Raw genomic sequence first — 21,672 nt, 5'->3', positions numbered from 1 at the left:
GGATTTAAAACTCTAATCTAATTTTCTATTATTTCTAATCATATACAAGCAATAAATAAATAAAATAATAGAAATAAACAATAAATTTTCTAATTATTTGATTAAGACATATAGTAGATACATGAACTATCAATTATATTTCACATAAAACTAAAAATATTATTAAATTTAACACTTGGTACATGAAGTTTATATGCTTTCCAACAATATGCGGGTCAAAGAGGATAGTGTTTAGCTTAATACCGTCCTTTAAGAAAAAAAAAAAAGAAAAAATAAAAACCCACACCGTCAAGTATGGTAGGGGCAAGTACCCACTGGGTAGGGTATAAATTGCCATCCCTAGTTGTGAATGAGTTAGGTCTAGTTTGGGACCCCGATTTTATTTATAATCAAAACTATTATATATTTAAAATTTGTGATATAAAATATAAAAAATACCAAAAAATAGATTATTTAATCAAGACATCAATAACCTGCCATTTTGCCATTAGACTTGTATATGGGTCGGGTAGTCCAACGGCCTGGCTTGGCTTGGCCCGCTATTGGCCCAAGCTTGGACATACTCATAGGCCCATGGGCTTGAAGTCAATCCTAAAACACTAAGCCCGCTTTATTTTCAAGCCAGGGTTGGGATTTATCATAAAAGCCCGACGTGACTTTATTTTATATAATAAAAATACATTATATAATATATACAAATTGTTCCCTCTTTTGGCCTTTTCTCTCTCTTTCGAATCCATATTCACACTTTCTTTCTTCAACCTTTAAACTTCTCTAGTCTTCTCACTCGATCACACACACTTGCTACCCCTTCCACCTCCTCCACCCAAGCAATCCAAGTCCACCACATCATTGGTCTTAAAGAAAACTTCAAATGGTCGGGCTATAACCAAAATTATTATTATATATTTAAATTTAGGCTTTGGGCTTTTATGAGGGTCAGGCTAAAGCTCCAATTATAGGCCCAATGGTCGGGTCGGGCTCAGGTTTGGGCTTTATTAAATTTTGTTAATAATTAATGAAAGCCCGGCCCAGCCCATGAACAGGTCTATCCGCAATAGAAAAATATTACAAGTATAGATCTACACAATTATATCTATTATGGACTTGATGCATGGAATTTGTTAAGGGAAAGTGAAATAATAAAAAATGATAATGGTAATAAGGAAGGAAATAAATATTGTTTAAAATAATTTTTTATTTTAGTAAATTACTATCAAAATAATTTAGTAATTTGGATTAATTACTACTAATTCTATAATAAAAATAATTATTTTTTCCATATTACCTATTAATGTTTTGTTTTATTTATTTTACTTTATTGGTGATTAAATGTCATTCTTTTGTAAATACTATTTAAATATTACTAAATTAAAATTAGGTTATAGTCATAATTGAATTAATTTATAGATTAACCTTCTTAGTCATAATTAAATTAATCTAAACCTGAATTCGAAGTTAAACTTTGGACTAGGCTTGGGTTTATCGTCAATCTAATCCAATTTGTCCAAATTACACCTTTAAGAACAATGCAACATTCATAATTGGACTAAACCAAACTAAATATGACCTATGCATGCATTATTTTTGTGTTTTTAATTACTTTAGATAAAAAGTATTGATATTAAAGCTCATGATTTGTCAAGAAAACTTGACTCAACTTTGCTTTATATAATAAAAATATATAAATATTTTTATTATTTAACTCGACTTTTCCACCATTTGGCCTTTTCTCTAACCCAAAGCTCTATTCCAAGTTTTCAAACTTGAAGTCTTCACTCTTCAACCTTCAAATCTCTTTGTTCTCAATCATACATACACCTACCACGACGTCAATCAGCGGCAAGGGATATTAGTAGGCATCCTCTATCTCCGGTGAACAATCTTCTACAAAGGCGACTATTGCTTGTTGGGCCGAGGGCAATACTATCAATTCGCTTATGAGCCAAGGCGTGGTCAAGTAGTCCAAGGCCTGGAGTGGTCGAAGACTAGTAGGTTGGTCCTGCAAGGAACAAAGGAGGGAGAACGTCAAAGGCCCCGGGTTGGTACTCGAGGCGAAGACTCCGATGGTCAAGTTAGTATGGGCGCAACATGAGGTGGATGAGGCCTGAGGTGGAAACAGTCAAACAAGGCCACAAACGAAGTTAGGAGTACTCAATGCAAGTTCTTGGTTCCAGATGTTTACCTTGAGGGGGTTGCCCCCTATTTATACTTGAGGTCACCTAGAGGTAGGCAGGTGCAAAGAACCAGGATGCGGTCCGCCCTTGAGGGGCACGACCATATGGGGTTGCCGCGTGCGCTTGCATCATTGGTTCTGAGCTGCACGCCGACCTCTGCTCTGCGTGCGCCCTCATTGGGTTCGTCATGCGCGTCTTTGTCTGCCACATGTGTGCGTGCCATAGGTCTGGCTTGTGGGCGCCTACATCATTTGCCCCCCACTCTCGAGGTCGTGGTGGAGGTCTTAGCTGAGGGCCTCGGCTTCAGCCGAAGAGAGTGTCATCCTTGCTGGCAGGCACTAAGTGGCTTTCCTTGACGAGGATCTCAGCTTTGGCTTTGGAGGTGCTAGGATAGCCCATTTCGGGAGTGTGGAGACGTTGGCTCTGGCTTAAGCTCCGTTGGAGGTAGCCCGGTTCGTGAGCGTGTGGACATTATCCTCGGTTTCAGGGGGCTTCCGTTGTCTTAGTAGTAGTTACTTCGTTGATTCTGCCTTTTGAGAGGGCCATGGAGGGCCGAGAAACGAAGGCATTAGCCTCGACTTCAAAGAGCTCAGTATCGTGTCTTGTGCGGGTATGAGGCACATGTGTCCCCCAGTCATGTGCTTCACGAATGAGCTAACAAGTCAGTGCATTGGTCAAGCGTCGACCCTAGCCGGTCACCATCGTGCAAGGTATGCACGATGGGTGGTCATGCTGTGGCCATGCACGAGACAAGTTTCTGTGTCGGGTATTGTCCGTGAATGAGATGGATGGAGTATTTCTTTACATCTTGTATCGGGGGCTGGTCGTTTAGGCCGGATTGGGGAAGATCCAAGCCGAGCTCCTAGTGGAGGAGGAAGCTTTGGAATGAGATGGCCTCGGCTCCGCTCACCTTGGTGGGAGGATCCTACTATCGGCTTAACACGTCAACTTACTTTCTTGTTCGTCAGCACCTACTTGCTTGTCACACTTTTGCAGGGATGTCGTTGAACGCCGAGGGCTTACTACTTCAAGAAGGCCAAGTCGTTGAGGAGGGTGTTGGGCCAGGACCAGTCTGGGAAACGGGTTTCGAGGAGGGGAGGCATCGGGCGAGAGGGCACCTCGACTAGGAGTCGCTAAAGGAGACACCAGGCGAGGACCAGTCCAGGAAACGGGCTTCGAGGAGGGGAGGCGTCGGGCAAGAAAGCATCTTGCCCAGGAGGGCACCTCAGCCATAAGCCACTGAAGAAGACGCCAGGCGAGGGGCAACTTGGGAAACGGGCTTCGAGGAGGGGTGGCACCAAGCAAGAGGGCACCTCGGCCAGGAGGGCACTTCGGTCGGGAGGGCACTTCGGCCGGGAGGGCACCTCGGCCATAATGTCTGTAAGGATGGCTGAGATGAGTATTTGCTCTCTTATTTAGAGAAGTTTTTTGTTCTTGCCTTTCTACTGCACCAATTGAGGCAGAGTGGCTGGGGGTCAATCGTTTCGACCATGTGCGAGGAACGGGAGCTAAGGAAGGCTCTTGAGGTTGAGCCCGCAGCCAGGAAGGAGCTAGTAAAGACTTTGAAGGGCGCGTTGAGGGCGGCGGACAAGAGGCTACAAGCATCCGGGGTGATGAGGCTCTAATCCGATGAGGAGAGGCCTCTGGCCGAGGAGGGGCGCAAGGCTGGCAAGAGGCGCCGAGGAGGCCGTCGAGGCGTGTTGAGCATCGACGGACTGTAGACGTCTGAGATGATGAGGCTTCGAGCCAGGGAAGTGTACCCGCTAGAGGGTCAACCTGTTGGGGGAGCAGCCTATGCTAGCCGAAGGGAACGCCAAGATTTGAAGGTCGTCCTGAAATATAATTTTTGAGTATCTTGTGCCTTTTTGTGTTTGCATTCTTTTTTTTTTCCTTTTTATGTGCGTAGGGCGATGTTCCCTTCCAAGAAGCCGCAAGTTGCAAAAATTCGTCGCTCACTAAACCACTCGTTCAAGAACTCAAGTGAACCAGGCCGAAGTCGAGCTTTGTCACCGAGGACATGGGGCCCATTTCCTTATCGAGAAGGAAAGAGAGGCGAACGCCTTAACTCTCTTAGCTTGTTCCTCATCCCTTCCAAGGAAGTTAGGCCGAGGCTGAGGCCGAGCTTCGGGGCCTCTTCGAGGCTGAGTGCCCTTGTCTTGGCGAGGTGGCGAATCCCACCCGAATCTGATGGGATTCAAATCCGATCGTATTTCAGATTTCAATAATTAGATCGGTTTCGGATATTGGTCGTGCGGAGTCCTGTTGCGTGTTTAATAGCGTATGATGTGCTTTAGTGCTGTTGTTTGTATTTTCCGATTGACTTTAACGAGTCATTCAGGAACTCCAAAACAGGTACAGCGAAAGTAGTTTGATTCCAGCCGGCCCGATTTTTGTTTTGATTGATCAATTGGTTATGACTTAAAGCTGTCATTGGGACAAAGAGTGCACATAATTGACCTAGAACCAACTCATAATTGATTATATCTGACAAGTAATTCGACAATAACCCCCCCTTCCCCTCTCTCTCTCTCTCTGAATGCAATGAACATGGAAAAGAAAGGAGATAGCAATTTATTGTTTACAACGAGTTCTGGGGAAAAAGGCCATGGCTAAGTGTGATCAGCAAAATTCTGTGTTTCCAACCAATCAAGCAGACTAGGCTTATTTGGCAAGGGTATCAACGGCTATAAGCACAACGAGAGATGCTTCTTTTTGGGTCCTTTTACATAAGAATGAATGAGTAAAAATGAAAGAAGATCAATCAAAGAATTCCCAATGTGTCGTAGCTGGGGGATCAAAGGTTTCCCACTTGGTAGTCACAACAACTGGCTTTATATTGGCGTTTTTTATCTTGAGCACATCCAAGGTTTCAACACACTTCTGCACTCTCTTGCCCTGCAGAATTCCATGAAGCATGGATTAGCAAATTCCAAACAGGCAGTTCATTTAGCAAAATAACAAACACCTGGAAGGCAGGTTTCTTGATGAAATCTTCACATAAGATTGTGAAGAAGGTTAAAAATGATTCCTAAAACAGGGTTAGCAGGACCACCCTAATTTACCAAGTTGACAAGGGTATGAAATTATACCACAAACCCACTATTCTGATTATGCTTCCTTGGTCTCAAATACAAGAAGACTTGGAGGTTTGAGGGGCATAATATATTACCTGCAAATTCTTTTGGACAGAAGCATCCCCTTCAGTGGGAATGCTATCAAGCTTGATTGCCTGTCTCATGAGCATCTCGATCAAAGTTGTGATCTGAACTTCCGGCACCTTCGTCCCATTTGCAATAGATTTCTCAATAGCAGAAACCTATTGAGAGAAAGGAACCCATTAGGCAAACAAGTGGTTGAGAATCTGGGGATGCCTCAGATAGAGGTGGTGAAGCAGTCATGGCTCAATTATGATTCCAATAATTCAATGGGGCCATGTTCTGTTCACCAGATCCAGCCAACTAATATTATTAATGGCTGCAACTGTAACATACATGTGTGTACACTGGGAAGCGTCATGAACAATAATGTGAGTCAATTCATTATAGAGAATTTACTATACAAATATAGGACAAGAAGCAAGGAATTCGGTTTAATTACTCCACTAAAATATCTTCCTTCAGTTCCTTGTTTTATACAAAAACATGCTACGAGGCCCACCACTCATTTGTTAATTCTGAATATAAAGCACCAATCTCTTGTTACTTAACACTTTTTTCTGCTCTTCTCCTTCTTATTCTTGTTAGCGTGGTTGTGGAAATCTTTTTGAGTAACAGGATCAAATTAAGGAGGCCAGAGGCCATGTGTTGCAGTCTTGTGACAACTCACCCTAGCTAGACTCTTCTCATTCAATCCCTCCCTTCTTTTCTAATCAAGATTAAGAAATTGTGAAGAGAATCAACAACTGCAGTTTCACATGGGAAAGTCTGGTATTAATCAAAAAAAGAGAAATAATCTATTGCATTGTAGGGTAGGGTCTGACTTGAACCAAGGAATCGTCTACATCCATTCTACATATCACACTCCCAACTTTTTTAAGGCATGTTTGGAAACATGGGTTGGAATTCACTTCTTATGAAGACACCTCATTTCAGGCAAGAAGCCCCAAGAAAGACACGAAGAAGAAAGATAAATTGATTGATTCGATGTGTTAGGCTTCCCAAACAGCCCTCATGATAGGGAAAGACTGTTTTACCCTTGGAGGAACAATCGGGCTGTCGGGCAGGATGAGTGATTTGTCAATCGTCACAGAGAAAACGATAAAATATGAAATAACAGTAACTTGGACGTACCTGGTCTGCGAGCTTGTCCACTTCCAAGGAGACGTCGGAGATGGCTCTATGGATGCTCTGGATCTTCGCGTTCCTTCGCATCTCGATGTATCTCTTCTCCTTGCTTGACGGATCCTCGATCAAAACCACCTTCGATCTGTCCTTCACTCCACACATGTCCAGATAGTCTCCGTTCTCCCTCTCCTTCCCCCGGAATATCAGCCTCTGCTCTCCCGGCTGCAGCCCCGTCTCCGCCGATAGCAGCTTCTTCAGTTCCCCTGCCCAGAAAACAGCAAAAACCAGCCTCAAACATTGCCCGCCTAAATTACCTTTTTTATCCTCCAGTTCTTAATTATTTTCAGCAAAAAAAAGAAAGTGTTGGTGGTGACGTTCGGTTTTCGAGAGGGCATTATGGTCAAATGAGAAAATACGAGTGGTTGGTAAATCTGTACGTTTTCTGGAGCATAAGCATTTCTGTCTGAACTTCCAAAAATCTCCTTATTTTTAGCCGTATTGGGATTGAACTCCTTCAACGAAATTTGGGAAATTCAAACATTGAATAAATAACAGTCGGACGTAAATCTTACGAATTTAGAAAATCACCGCCAAGTCCAGAAAAAATCGAAAGAATTCGAGAAAAGAAAATAGAATAAAAGAAATTGATCCGGTAATCGTACCGAAGGTTGCTTGAGAGCTGATGGAGATATCGTATCGGAACGCGCCGTAAGCGATCCGAAGCCGTAAGCTCGGAGCGGAGACTTCAGATTTCTCGCATCTCTTCTGCACCAGCATTCCGCTGGGTCGCATCTCCCACTCGATTTCTTCTTCATTATACGTCGACGACGACGACGTCGTTGTGGCTGGGCTCTCGCTCAATTTACCATTAAAGCTCTTCTTTCGTCTCAAAATCTTTTCCATAATTCCCGCCTGAAGTGCCGTCGGAGACACTCTCAAGTATAGAGTTTTCCGGCGACTCTTCTTGGCTTCTTCCGGCAAAAAATAATTTCTACGGCTTCATCAGTTGCCGACACTTTCTCTCTCCGAACTCGATTCTCGTAAGCGCGCGCACACACACACTCTCTCTCAGTCTCTCTCTAGGTTGTATATATACTCGTGCGTTGCCTAATTCACGTGATAGAAAATTATTGGGATTATTCCAACCAATCAGAAAATCCCACGTGGCGAGTGCGCAGCTGGTTTTCACGGACAGCTAAACATCGATTGCCGACAGGCTACGAGAAGCATCCGAGTGGTATCAAAAGTCTGCTCCCGCCAAAAAACTCTTTATGCACGTGGCGATATTCTATTGGAAGCTCGGCAGTCGGCATGTGGGTCCGACGTCATATATGGTTTATTAAGTGACGGCCGAAATTACTGTACTACCCATGCATGTATTTTTATGAAAATAAATTTGACTGGAACTATTTTAGGGAATATCTGTGAGATTCTTTATCAAAAAATAATAATAATAATAATAAAAATCTGTGATATTGATGGTAAACGGATTTGAGACCCACCCCTGACCCCACCATTGATCGATGGTCAATCTAATCGAATGGCTGTCCAAAATAAATTCAATTGACTGTGCTGTCAGATCATGCATCACAGCCTGCCCTAACCCTTGCTGAACTTGTAATGGGCCTCGAATTTCTTGTATGAAATGCACTGGGGCCTTAGATTAAGATAATTGGGTGGGGTTCATTGAGCTAATTGCCAAATGTGTGACGTATCTCAATATCTAGATTTTGGAGGTCACAGCTTCATTTATTATAATAAAGGTCACAGGTCATCCTCTATGACTTATGATAAAAATACAATTAGAAAGGAATTAACATAATGGAATTCATTATTCCAGTTAAATATTTATAAGCATAATCTTAGTACACGTGGCATATATGCTTGGTCCCACGGATTTCTAACGGGTAAATTCTTCTTGGATCAGAAGTCAACTTGATGGGACAATCAGGACCATATATTCTATGCTAGGAATGGGACCCATCTCTAAATGGGGCTTACCTTTTGTATGTGGGCCAGTTAGTTATTCAGAAAAAAAATGGTACGTGGGCCTAGGCCCATTTTTAAATGAACTTGAAATTAAAGGCTAGATTACCCATTTCTAAGAATGAGTTTTAACTTTCTTACATATGATGATTTTTGTGATAGTTTTTGGTGATGTGTTTCAGTTTCTACTTGAGATATCGCCATGTCAGCATGATATAAGCCATGGGCGTCTATGTTGTGTTTGGTTTGACATAAAATTGGGAAGAAAGAGAAATTTGAGGGAAAGTTCTTAATTTCCTCTCTCTTACTTTCTATCAAACCAAACATAGACTTAAGGTTTAAGGTTGGAAAAATCTATTGGTTGTGCCTGATTTAATAGTAAATAAGAAAGGAATATAAATTTGAGGGGAAACTTTTTAGAATTTTCCCTCAACTTCTTGTTTTCTGCGAAACCAAATACAACCTTAGGGAACTGGTGTTAATTTGAAAGGTTGCACAATGTTTGTGCATAGGGTGTTAGGCACCATGTGATTGTAGACCATTCAAATCGACATTTTTACAAGTGGATGGGTGGTTTAAGATCAGTATTGCTCATATGGTATCTGATGTTGTTCGATCCTAGGTGGTGCAAGAATTGAGGTCACAGTCAAATGACCCTTGCCAGCTGGGCGGAGCCGAGGTGGAAGGACGAAGCCGCGCTCCAAGATTTGCAATTAAGAGAGAGATCAGAGGCCCGAGGAGTTATCCCCGGGTAGGTACTCTGACGCTCAAGTCAGTAGAAGACGGTAGGTGATCGGGCCGAGCAGATGGAGAACAATGCTAGTTCGAGTAGAGTAATGATATGAGAGCTAACAGTTGAATCCCTTACCTTGAGTAGGAGGTACCTTTTTATAGCCGAAGATCCGTATCCTTGTTGGATGAAGCTTCCGGGGTTGTCGGGATGACGTTAGCCGCCAAGGTTTTTGGAATAAGACCTAATCCCCAGCGGAGTTATCCCCATCCGCTTTCCTGTAGTCATGCTTATCCGCATGACGTGGAGTTGTCGTGGCTGAGGGGATAATGTGGGGGCCATGAAGGTGGCATGGCGCTGACGTGGCCGCGGAGGCAGCATGGTTCTAACGTGGCCAAGGTGGTTGGGCAGCCACGTGGCGTCCGGATCGAGCTTGACCATGACCCGAACAATATCTTTTCAAAAATGATTTGCATATAAAAACGGGCAAACTATACTTTGCCACTTTGTACTATATAAGAATGAGATATTGGGTTTCTGGAATTTTTTTCACTAAAATATCCTTCATCTTGAATTTGGTTCATCTTCATTAATAGGACAAAAAATGTAATTAAAACATTGCTATTGAGTACATTCAACTATCTTTCATTAAGTCTCACATTTAATGCATTAAATAAATCACATTCTCTCTCTCATTGAATCAAACATTTGTACTTTTGTTTCTCATCATTGAATTCCACTAATAAATCCATACACAATAATTATTAGTAGAATTAAATTTTATATTTATAAAATAAGCATAGAAATTAAATAATATTTTCCATCTAGGTGGTGGGTAAGTAGTTCAACCATTTGGGTCAAATGGATTATTCCATGATGTCATGAATAAATAATACAAACATAGGAATATAAAAATACAAAAAAAATAGAAAATAAAGAAAATTTGAAAATATTGGACATATTTATATTATTATATATTTGTCATATTAAAAAAAAATATTAGTATGATAAAATACATAATTTTATTTATGATGGACTTAGAATATAGAACTTAAAACCAATGGGAAATGAAATCACTTACCTATCTAGGGGTGGTTAGTGGTTCAACCTTTCAGACCAAATTGGTTAACCCATGATGTATACTTAAATAATATATTTTTTTAAATAGAATAATAAAAAAGAATGAAAAAAATGTGGGCACATCTATAATATTATATATTAAGCATATAAACAAAAACAAGTGTGATAGACACTAATTATTTTATTAATGATATAGAGAATAATTGTAACATCACATATGAGAGTCACTTTAGTTAGAAAGCATGGAATTAACCCCCTCCCCCCTAGGGGTGCAAATGGATCAGATCATGATCTGTTCAATCCGAGATCCAATCCTATTTGGTTGAATTCAGATCACCCTTATTTGGGTCGAGACGTGTCATATAATAGAATCTAATTAGAAATCAGATCGGGTTTGGATCACCCCAATCCTATCCGAGAAGATCCGGTCCGATATATATTATATATTTATAAATATAAATATAATATATATATGTTATTTATTTATTTATAAATATATTGTTTATATTGTATTTTTTATAAATTTGTTATATTATTTATTTTTTTTAAATACATGTATATATATGATGAAAATAATTAAAAAATACTTATATTTTTTATTTTTTACTTTATTTAAATTAGCATATTTTATTTTTCTTTTAATAATTTATTAATTTTTAAAGAAAAAAAGTCAGATTAGATCTGATCCAAAGATCTAACTTATCAATATGATTCAAATTCAAATCGAATCCTGTCAGATCTGATCAGATTGGATTGGTCACTTTGTGTTAAAAATGTCTAAGGGACCAGCATTGGGTACTGACATAGTGGTCATTAAGAAAATAAGTGCTAAAAATCTGTGATTTTGATCTCTCTCACAAAATTTTCCTTCAGGTTGGTTGAGGTATTTTAGATGGAAATGGAGGAATTAAATGAGAAGAATGAGAGCAAGGGGTTGGGAGAGGGAGAGAGAGGCAGAAATGTTGGAACTTTAATGGTGGGGGAGATAGAGGTAAGTTTTGAAACCCATCTTCATCAAGTGGGTTTTTATTTTGAAAATTTGAGAAATGAGATACCAATTGTTTTTTTGTTAGTGCTTAATGACAATACCAATTGTTAGAAACAATAAAGGTATTTTAAGATAATATGTAGACAGTAGAGATGGAATTAGTCAATTAACTAAACCATAAAGATAATTTAAGAAATTTGCCCTTAAGAAAAACAGATTTCTTTGTGTTTGGTGGTTATAAGCTTAGCTTTACTCAACGTGGGCCACTGCTACAATTTTTTAATTGAATGGTGATGAAAAGAAGGAAGCAACTGGGTGTTTTGGATCTCCTACCCGCACATCGAATTCCTGTGAATAGAATTCCTATGGGCATGGAGGTCTGGATTGAACAGCTGGTGGAGGCATCATCACACTCCGAGGACATGCATGCAACGCTATGCCAGATTTGAGAGAATATCATCAATGTCGCTGAGATGTGGGCAACAGCAAAGCAAAGGAAGCAGTCAAAGAGGCCATAGACATCAACCATTCCAACACCTAAACTCCTTATTGAGAGCATCAAAAGGAACCAAGACAACTCCACCGTGAAGTATTGTAAGCATCATCAAACGGCATAGGGCAACAATGGTGAACAATAATACATTAGAGATCGGATTCAAGTATGTACTCCTCAGACTCAGAGAAGCTAAGAAGGTGGTTGATGAGAGGAAGTCAGCCTTCCGCTCATAGATCCATGTCGAGGCATTGATGAATCCATCGTTCTCTGTTGAAAAAAGTTATGAATAATTAAGTTAAAAAAGACAATGATATCAGGAGTACAAATACAAATATGTAGAGTGTAAAACTTTGTATTTTGTATTATTTTATATATATATTGTATATATTTGTATTTATAATCTTTCTAAATTGAGTTTTATGGATAATTTAATGTTTAATATTGGAAAAAAAATATAATACCAGAAAGATATGATATCAAAAGAGATACCAATCAGAACACTCTGGTAAATTTGACGAATACCACTTGATTGATCATCTCTTTTACGATATTGGTTGATTGGCTGTAAATTTTTGAGGTTTTTATTGTTCAATCCACTCCCAGAATTCCTAACTCTACTGTACAGCAGGTGGAGTAAGTGCCAGTTTGGAATTGATGTCAATTCACGGACAAGTATATGTGTTATAAGTAGAGCTTTTTATAATTTAGAATTGTTATAGGTCCGTGGTTTAAATCAGAATAATTCTGAGGGGGAAGTACAATCTAAAAATCCCTGAATTATTTTAATTTTTTAATATTATAGTCGTAGCGGAACCTTAAAATATTTCATGAAAGTAATTGAAAATATGCTAATGATTGGGGCAAAATGCTGGATTCCATTAGGGTCTTTGTCGAGAAACAAAATTCATGGGCCAAGGTCATTACCTTCACAGTACAGATACAGTGCGGCTGCGTGTAAATTACCCAAACAAAACGTAGTTTAGTTTATTTATTAAGGGCATTATAGTCATATGATGAAGCCACGTTAGGATTCACATGGTTTATGAGTGTGAGGTTGCAGAAGTGGACAATTATTGTCTGCTTACGTGGCAGATAATATGCTGGCGTGGCATGCTGAAATGATGAGAGTGTGGGATGCTCTATGAATGCCACGTTTCTGAGTTGTCAGGAAGCAATCAAGCAACTTATTGAGTTGTCACTGGTTTGTCGTTTTGTGTTGGAGGGAAAGGCCACATTTATATTGACCGGTGAGAGGGGAGCAATTAGGGCCACACCAAGTCCGCCCGACCAATATTTTTCTGCCACGTGGATAGCAAAAATAAACACGTCACCGAGTCTTCCCTCCGTCAGTCCAGCATGATGGAGATGTCGGACTGCTGCGCTGGCAGCGTTGATGTTATTCGCTACTTGTAGGATCGACCTGAAATTACAAAGCAGATCATTTGGCAGTCAAGTTGAATTCACATCTGCGCCCCTACACAGCACGCCCCTAAAACGTCTCACAGCTAATCCCAGCTGTGTATTGAGAACATCTCCCAATGACAAGTAGGGGAGATGCTTCCCAATGTACGCTGAGATGTGCTGTAGGGCGTTTTTTGGGCGCGTTCATTGGGGCGCAGATGTGAAGCCAGCCAAGTTACCTGTTACCGGGTGGACAGCGCATATGAAGATATGAAACCATGGTCCATGGAGCATATGGATGGCAATTTATTGGATTCCGAGCCCGAGACACGACCCCAGCTGTCTTTTACTTAAAACATTCACACAAATATAAACATCCATATAGACACGTAATTTGGTAAAAAATATATATTGATTCATCAGTGACTACCCTCGTGAAGTCGTGATGCATGCAAGGTTTTATTAAGAAGGGAAATTGTTTAAAACTCTCTGAGTTTGAGTTTTCAGTATTTCTCTTAAATTTATCACAAATTTTAAAAATCTCTAAAACTCACCATATCACTAATTTGATGTTAAGTAAAGTAATGGGTGTTAATATATTATCATTTTAATCTTCATAGAAAAAAAAAAATATATATATATATATATGTTTTAATAATTAGATATGAAAAAAGGAAAAAGTTTAAAAGTATTTTCAAATATAAAATACATAAAAACACAGAAATTTCAAAAACAAATAAAAAATGCAAAGAAAACAAAAAAATTATTTTCAAGTTATAAAAACTATAGAAATTGAAAAACAAATTCAGAAAATAAAAATTGTAGAAAAAACACCAAAAATTATAAAAAAACACAAAAATTGCAAATAAATAACAAAAAATATAGGAAAATTTATAGATTGTAGAAAATAGAAAAATTTAAAAAAAAACAGAAATTATAAAAACATTGGAAAATATAACAAAACACTAAAAATGCAAAAAAAAAAAACATGAAAAATTGAAAACTGAAAAAAGACCCTTTTCCTCAAGCTTGCCTTTTAAGGGTAATTTGGTCATGAAAATTGTTATTTATGCTGATGTGGACACTTCTATTAAGAAGCATTAACGGTGCACTAACGGAATGTAAGTTTTGGAAAATAAAAACTTACTGACATGGTGAGTTTTAGACATTTTGAAAAGTTGTGGTGAGTTTAAGAGAAATGCTGAAAATTCATGGTGAATTTTAGACAATTTCCTTATTAAAAAAAAAACGAGGAAGGAGTTTTATGATATTTCCAATTAAACGGTGCTCATTGAAGTTCAATTCAAGCTTTGTTATTTTTGTTATATCTAGTTTATTTGATCACATTTCAAGTTGCACTTTAGTGAGGGTCTCTAATTTCTTATGTTCTAGATATATTTGTATTATTTTTGCATCTTAATGCTAAATTTTTATTAATTTTTAAATTTTATTCGTTTGTAATTAATGTTGTATTATTTTTTTAGGTAAAATTATAAAAAAAAAATCTCTTCATAGAACAATTCTAAAATGCAAATACCTCATTTTTGTTAGTGTTTCAATAATAACATTAAAGTTACAAAAAATACCCTTATTATTGTTAAGGCGTTACTATATACAATTTAAAGTTTTAACTTTACTCTCTACTATTTTATTGGTTCAGTTTGGGCCAAACATTTACGCCTAAATGATCATTGGATTTACCTACCCTATTAAGACCCAAGGACAAAGCCCATCAGGTAATCATCCCTATAATGGTTTCTTACACTTAACCTCTTGGCACATAATGATCACAACATTGCCTGACAGGGAATGACCACTCCCCTGACTACAAAGTGTAGTGTCACACTCTCTATTGGGATGGATCTTGGGATTAAAACATTTTTCATAAAATAGTAGTATAACATATAAATACATTTTGCAAAATCAGATTTCAAATATAGTTGCAATCTACTGTCGACATTTTAGGTTTCTATCAAGGAGAATGTAAACCCTGATATTCACTTTGTCCAACAAAGGGGCTGATCCTATCACTATGATCACCCATTGCATTTTCCTTTATGTTTTCACAACCTTCAAAGAGTAAATCTCTCTACTCTTATTGAATGAAGTAAGGTAAAAAGGTTGAAGTGAAGTAAAGGAAGTTTTTTTTTCAAGGTATTTTAGTCAATTTACATCTGAATGAATTTGGTTAAGGGTAACTTTGGTATTAAAATAAATTGATGCATTACATCAACATTTTCTATTTTGAATTTTGAATGTTGAAGCAATGTATTTGCACATTTTTTCAAAACAATATGAGAGAATTTTGTTAAGGTCAAAATACATGGGAGGTTCATAGCTAGGATTGTTAAATTAATTAAACTATATTTAAGATTAATAGATTTTCATTAATTTTTCTTTTTATTGATCATTATTAAATTTAATCAATTATATTAAACTTTTATTTTTAAGGGATTTTAAGTTGGTTAGTAAAAATTAGACACGATTGTGGAATGTAAGGTTGAGGATAGCATGAACATTTTCTCTCAAGCCATTGGGAACAAGCGCATTGAGCTTTTGGGTGGGATTGGCATTTTGACAACGCCTCAAGCAAATAATGACCCAACTATTAAAATAAAAAAGAATGTTGGTTTTAAGGACTTGCCGATTAATAATTTGCATTGGAACTCAAGGAGCGCCCAAGTTCCTGTCACTAACCCTATCAAAAGGATGGGGTTGGGTTGAAAGACACTGAGTTTGCCCATTATTCCTGGAGATCTAACCTTCATGCAACGATGGATAGTAAACTAATTGCAAGAAAAGTTGGGGCAAATTCAAGCAAAGCAGCAAAGAGATCCCTTTTGCTCGAGTTCCAAAAGGAATATGGTAGAAGTCAGGTCTCGAGAGTAAAAGATACTACAAAGATGAACATTACCAAATTTGGTCAAGCAGTTAATATGAACAAACTAAAAGGAAAAAAGAATATGGAAGCTAAGTGGGCTACGTGCCTCTTTGATAAATTCCTTAGGGATGTTGAGCTTCTTAAGGTTGTGACTAATAAGGCCATGGAATGGAGTTTTAATTTGAAAGGAAGAACAGAAGCTTAGATGATCAACAACAAATTCTATCTATTCTCTTTTTTTCGGCTAATGCTGATGACTATGAGAAAATGCTCGACAAAGGTCTCTAGGCTATTAATGGTAAGAATCTAGCTTTTTGTGCAATGTAAGCTTGGATTTAACCCTCTCAATACAAAAATAAATGAAATAGCTATTTGGGTTAGACTTCCTAGACTTCCTCTCAATACAAAAATAAATGAAATAGCTATTTGGGTTAGACTTCCTAGACTTCCTGTGGAGTGTTGGTTGAAGGAAGACCCCAAGGTCATCCTCTAAGATGTGGGTTATATTATTTAACTCGATGATAGCTAGGGTTGGCCACGGGTCGAGCTCTTCACAAGTTATTCAAGTTTGGCTCAGCTCGATTTCAACCAAGTTTGAGCCCAATTTACTGGCTTGTTTATTAATCGAGTCAAGCTTAAGCCTAGTTTATAAGCTTGTTTATTAATCGATTCGAGCTCGAGCCCAATTTACAAGCTCATTTATTAATTGAGTCGAGCTCAAATCTAATAAAGCGTGGCTTGTGAGGCTCGCGAGCCAAGCTCGAATAGCTACATACATACATACAATAATAATAATATAGAAAATTATAGAAAATAATATGTATATAATATTTATATACAATAATAACTAATTATTATAATTCTTAATTTTTTAAATATCAAATAAAAATATTTATGTATATATATTTTTTATTTTTATAAAACATTTTTCTCAAGTCGAGCTCGAACAAAACCAAGAGCTCAAGCCTCGTACTACCTTGGCGAGCCGAGCTCGAATCCACCCCTAAGATTGATAGCATGTCAAAGGTGGAGAAGGTGATGTTCCCTTGAGTATGCATTAGAGTTAATTTGAACCAACCTTTTACCCTGAGAGTATCTCTTACTTTGAATAATCACGAGGACTACATCAAAGTCTTTTACGAGAACATTCATGTTTTGTACACCTCTTGCAGATGGCGTGGGCATAAATTTTTTTAATTGCCCAAGATGGTTTAACATAGTAAGCAAGATGGGTGAACAAAAGTCACCAAAAGATGAGAGAATAAGAAGATGATGAGGGACAAGCACTCCACTGGCCTAGGATTGAAAAAAAAAACAGTGGTTTCAATTCCAAGGTCACTAACTAGATGCAAGTGCATTCGTAGAGGCAATCTAGACCCTACAGATTGTATGTTGCAAAATTCCTTAATGCAAGACATGCCACCATCTTACCTTCTAATTCTATGATGCAAACTCAATGATGGATTCCTAAAACCACTAGAAACAGAACCCATTCTCTTGATGTAGGTGATGGCAGTAGGAGAAGTTTGTGCCTTTCCCTAGTCCATCGAAGGATGCTGAAAAGGAGAAAAACTTTTCTTGAATATGACTATAGTGATGGGGATGGTAAGTTTGTAGTTGAAGATGGTGAAGGGGATGTGGCTGTGGAGGATTAATAGAATGGTAGTGAAGGTAATGAATAGTAGGATAATAAGGTGAGTAATCTTTTGATTTTTTACTTGAATAACTATGTGCAGAATGAAGAAAACCTATATGGCGATCTAAAGGACAATATGGGTCCTTCAAACTAGAAGTTTGGCTATGAAGCTCATGAATTGGAATGTTAGAGGAGTGACACGCTCCCATCTCCAGTGCCAGGTTAGGGAATTAGCTCGAATGCAAAAGCTTAGGTTGTGTTTGGAATCAGTGTAACACGTCTTACGCTAAATTATGAAAGTGACCGTTGCTTTTTGAAAATAACAATGGGTGGAAGAGTGTAAAGTTTTACATCGATAAAATCGATGTAGTTTTTACATCGACTATCGATGTAAAACTTTAGAGCTGATGAGGTTTTACATCGATTGTCGACGTAAAACTCCACTCCATCCAAATGCATGCAAACTGAACTGGAATGGAGTTTTACGTCAACAATAATTACACACTCTTTCTAAACGCCTACAAAACCAAACCGAAATAAATTTTACATCTATTCTTAATTTACATCGTATCCAAATGCAGCCTTAGTGTTTGTCTTCTTATGGAGACCAAAGTTGGTCCTAATGGAGCGAATAGGTACTGTTAGATCATTCCCTATTGATGGTTTTCATATTGTTGAGTTTGGTGGTTTTTCTGGTAGCCTGTGGATTTTATGGGATTCTAGCCAATGTACTGTTAACATTATTGATTTATTTCGTCGAATGAAAGGCTAGTGCATGCTCTTATTATTAACTTAGCTACTAATCAATCTTGGCATATAATATGTTTGTTTGTGCCCTCCAAGTAAACAAGAGCGAAGGATTATATCCAATTGGATTGAGGAAATTGCTAATAATACCAAGGCCGCATGGTGCCTTGGTAATTCTGTTTATAAAGTTGTCAAGGCCTTTTTCCACTATAGGAAAATGAATAAGGCTCTTGACAAAACATTTATTACCCTCATTCAAAAAAAAAATTAAATCTATTATTGATTACAAGCCCATTATGTTATGCAGTGTTGTCTATAAAATTATATCCAAGGTTTTGGAAAACTAGATTCAACCTTGTTTGGACAGACTCATTTCTCCATTCTATAATGCTTTTGTGTTGAATAGATAGATCACAAATAATATTCTTATTACCCGTGAGTTTATCCATTCCATGTGGAAAAAAAGAAAGGTAAATAAGGAATTGTGGCCTATAAAATTGACATAAAAAAGGCTTACGATAGACTTGAGTGGGAGTTTATTGAAAAAGTTATTACCAAACTCAGGTTCCATCAAAAGTAGATTTCGTGGGTTATGGAAAGTACTCATTATACTTCAGTCCATATCTTTATTAATGAAACCCCTACTAGAGAAATTCTTTCCTCTTGTTTGGATTAGACAAGGAGACCCCTTATCCCCATATGTCTTTGTTTTATGTGTTGAAGCTTTGCCATCAAGACCAGAAAGAGAGTTTGTTTTTAGAGATAAACTAATTGGGTGTAAAATTTCGATGGCAGCCCCATTATCCCTATCTTGCAATTTGCAGACAATTGTTTGATATTTGCCGATTTCTACAAATGCTTGCCTCAAAATTAAAAAAAAAAATTAGAGAATTTCACCTTAGCCTCTGGCTAAAATACTTAAAGTTCCGTTGGAAACAAAAAAGTCCAAGTATTTTGGAGCTCCTGTTTTGGAGGGTAGGGTTACTAAGGAGGGTTTTAAGAAGCTTAAGAATAAAATGGTTAATAAACTTGAAGAATGGATGAATAATTCCCTTTCTCTTGTAAGTAAATTGACTTTTATTAATTCCTCTACTAGTATGGTCATGCAATTCATCATGAAATCCTTCAAAATCCCAAATAATGTTATTGATGATTTAGATAAGATGCAGAGAGGTTCCTTTGTTCCAAGTTAAATGATTGGAAACTTATTCACCTTTTAAATTGGAAAAGGGTGTCACTCCTAGAACTTGGGGGGCTTAGAGTTAAAAAATCCCATATGGGTTAATAGTGGTTGTATGGCTAAGCTCGGATGACATATATTTAATGAAGCATGATAACCTATGAGTTAAAAGTTATGAGGAAAACATTTAAATTATAATGATTCAAGTTCCTGAGACTATAAAGTAAGGAAAGGGATATCTTGGGATGGATGGGTATTATTTGAGCTAGATGTTTGGTTAAGAGGGGAATTGGTTAGAGAATCGGGGATGGCAAAAATGTGAGGTTTTGGTCAAATATTTGGGATGACAATTCCCCTCTCTATGAAGATGTTACTCCTAATCTCCTCGTTAATAGGTCGCTAAAAGTTAATGTAGTTATGGATGACGGGAGGAGAGGAGAACTTGAAATGAAGGCTTAATTAGGTCTCTTGTTATTCACTCTTATTGGTAAGAAATCCAACCTATTCTTATCCCTTTAGCCAGTCCTAATGATGGATAAATTGGTGCTGATTAACAAATTACCTTCAAGAATATTTCTTATAGCATTGATGGTGAATGTGCCATTTGTAACGAAGATGAGGATCTTTACCATATTTTTATGAAATGCTCTTGAGCCAAGAAAATATGGATGAATATTGGCTCAAATTTGGTAAGCCCAAGGGATGATGATGATTCGATTCGTGCTTGGTGGGTTAGAGTGTCTAACTTGAACTAACCTAATATTATGCTGGTGGTGGATGAATGGATTAAAGAAAGAAGAAGCCCTATCATCTTATGGTTAATATGGAAAAACAGAAATGAAAATTTTTTCAACAATAAGTTAACCCTTCCCCCATTCTCATCCATAGACCCACAAACTTTTTCATGGGTATTAAGTCAAATCTTATTAGGGATGTCGATTATCTTTTAATGACTCTTGGAAGCCCATTTGCTGGATAGGTCCTCATGACTCATGAGGGAGTTATTAAAATCAATTTCAATGCTTCTTGCAACATGGAAGGCATTTGCTCTACTGCTTGTATTGCTAGAGATCATTTTGGGAGGGTGTTGGAGCTCAATAATTACTTTATTGGCAGCTCTTCTATCAGCCTTGCAGAAGCCTGGGCGACATGAGAAGCGGATTATGTAGCTCTTAACTTCAAGGATTTTGTGGTTGTTATTCAAGGAAACTCCAAGCTAATATTGATTGCCTTATCAAGAGAGTAATTACTCCCTCAAATCAAATCTCAAGATGGCCATCAATAAATGTCTTTAACCGAAACAACACCTTGGTCATGTATCATTTACAAGCATGTCTATCTTAAAGTAAATAAGGCGTCTAATTGGTTGACTCATGTAACTTTCCGTAGTATATTTATACATGATTCTTTGTAGGGTAAGTTTCTTAAACTACCCTTATGGTTCTAATTGACCAAGTATGCTCCTACTGTTTGACTATTGTCTAACGCTATCCTTATTGTTTTTAACAATTGACTAATTCTATCATTACCTTTGGCATCCGTTAATATTCTGTCAAAACCTATATACATGTGAAAACTTTTTGTTTTAAAATCAAATTTTACCATTGCCACCCTCCCTCTCCCTTCTTCTTTTTCTTCTCCTCCTTCATCGTCTTCTTTCTTAATCAGCGGCAACAATAACCCCCGCTTCACTGTCTTCTTCTTAGGCATAACAAGGTCTGGGTTTGACTTAATGGCCAACCTTGCTTGACTTTGGTTTTTCAAAGGAGATGTGCTGCTAGATGGCCAAGCAGTTATAAATGCTATATTCTTGAGGACAGGCCAAGTAGTTCCAGATGTTCTATTCTTGAAGGCAAACCGGTTCTATAAGTTGCTTAGAAAAGTAGATTGGAGTTCGGAGGAGATAACAGACACACTGGGTTTCAATTGCTGGTTCTCTGAGTTGCTTAGGAAAGCAGGTTATTCCCTCTCCCTCTTGTTCTCTTCCTTGGTGATGTTGGATTTTAATCTCATAAGAGATTAAATCCAATGGGTTTGATTGGGCAATTACATGAGAAATTGCACCTGCACACTTGATTGAAAAATTA

At 37.8% G+C, this 21,672-nt stretch overlaps 1 protein-coding gene across 1 annotated transcript; it reads right to left on the bottom strand.

The window, feature by feature from the left end:
- Positions 1–4,629: 4,629 nt before the first annotated feature.
- Positions 4,630–7,540, bottom strand: LOC104610818 (BAG family molecular chaperone regulator 2-like). Its single transcript, XM_010277612.3, has 4 exons — positions 7,123–7,540; positions 6,467–6,723; positions 5,347–5,493; positions 4,630–5,072 (listed from the first exon to the last, which is right to left on the bottom strand). Exons 1-4 carry the CDS (start codon positions 7,361–7,363, stop codon positions 4,935–4,937), a joined length of 783 nt encoding a protein of 260 aa, XP_010275914.1. The 5' UTR covers positions 7,364–7,540; the 3' UTR covers positions 4,630–4,934.
- Between the last annotated feature and the right edge of the window lie 14,132 nt (positions 7,541–21,672).

This window comes from Nelumbo nucifera, chromosome 4, assembly GCF_055504915.1.
Source record: "Nelumbo nucifera cultivar China Antique chromosome 4, China Antique-T2T, whole genome shotgun sequence".
NCBI lineage: Eukaryota > Viridiplantae > Streptophyta > Magnoliopsida > Proteales > Nelumbonaceae > Nelumbo > Nelumbo nucifera.
Note: the sequence above shows the minus strand (reverse complement) of the source record. Positions and strands in the feature narration are given on the sequence as shown.

Coding starts and splice junctions, on each gene's coding strand:
- LOC104610818 (XM_010277612.3), bottom strand. CDS start 7,363: ATGGAAAAGATTTTGAGACGAAAGAAGAGCTTTAATGGTAAATTGAGC. Junction 5,494..6,466: donor TGGACAAGCTCGCAGACCAG/GTACGTCCAAGT, acceptor TTCTCTCAATAG/GTTTCTGCTATTGAGAAATC. Junction 5,073..5,346: donor CTGTCCAAAAGAATTTGCAG/GTAATATATTAT, acceptor GGAATTCTGCAG/GGCAAGAGAGTGCAGAAGTG.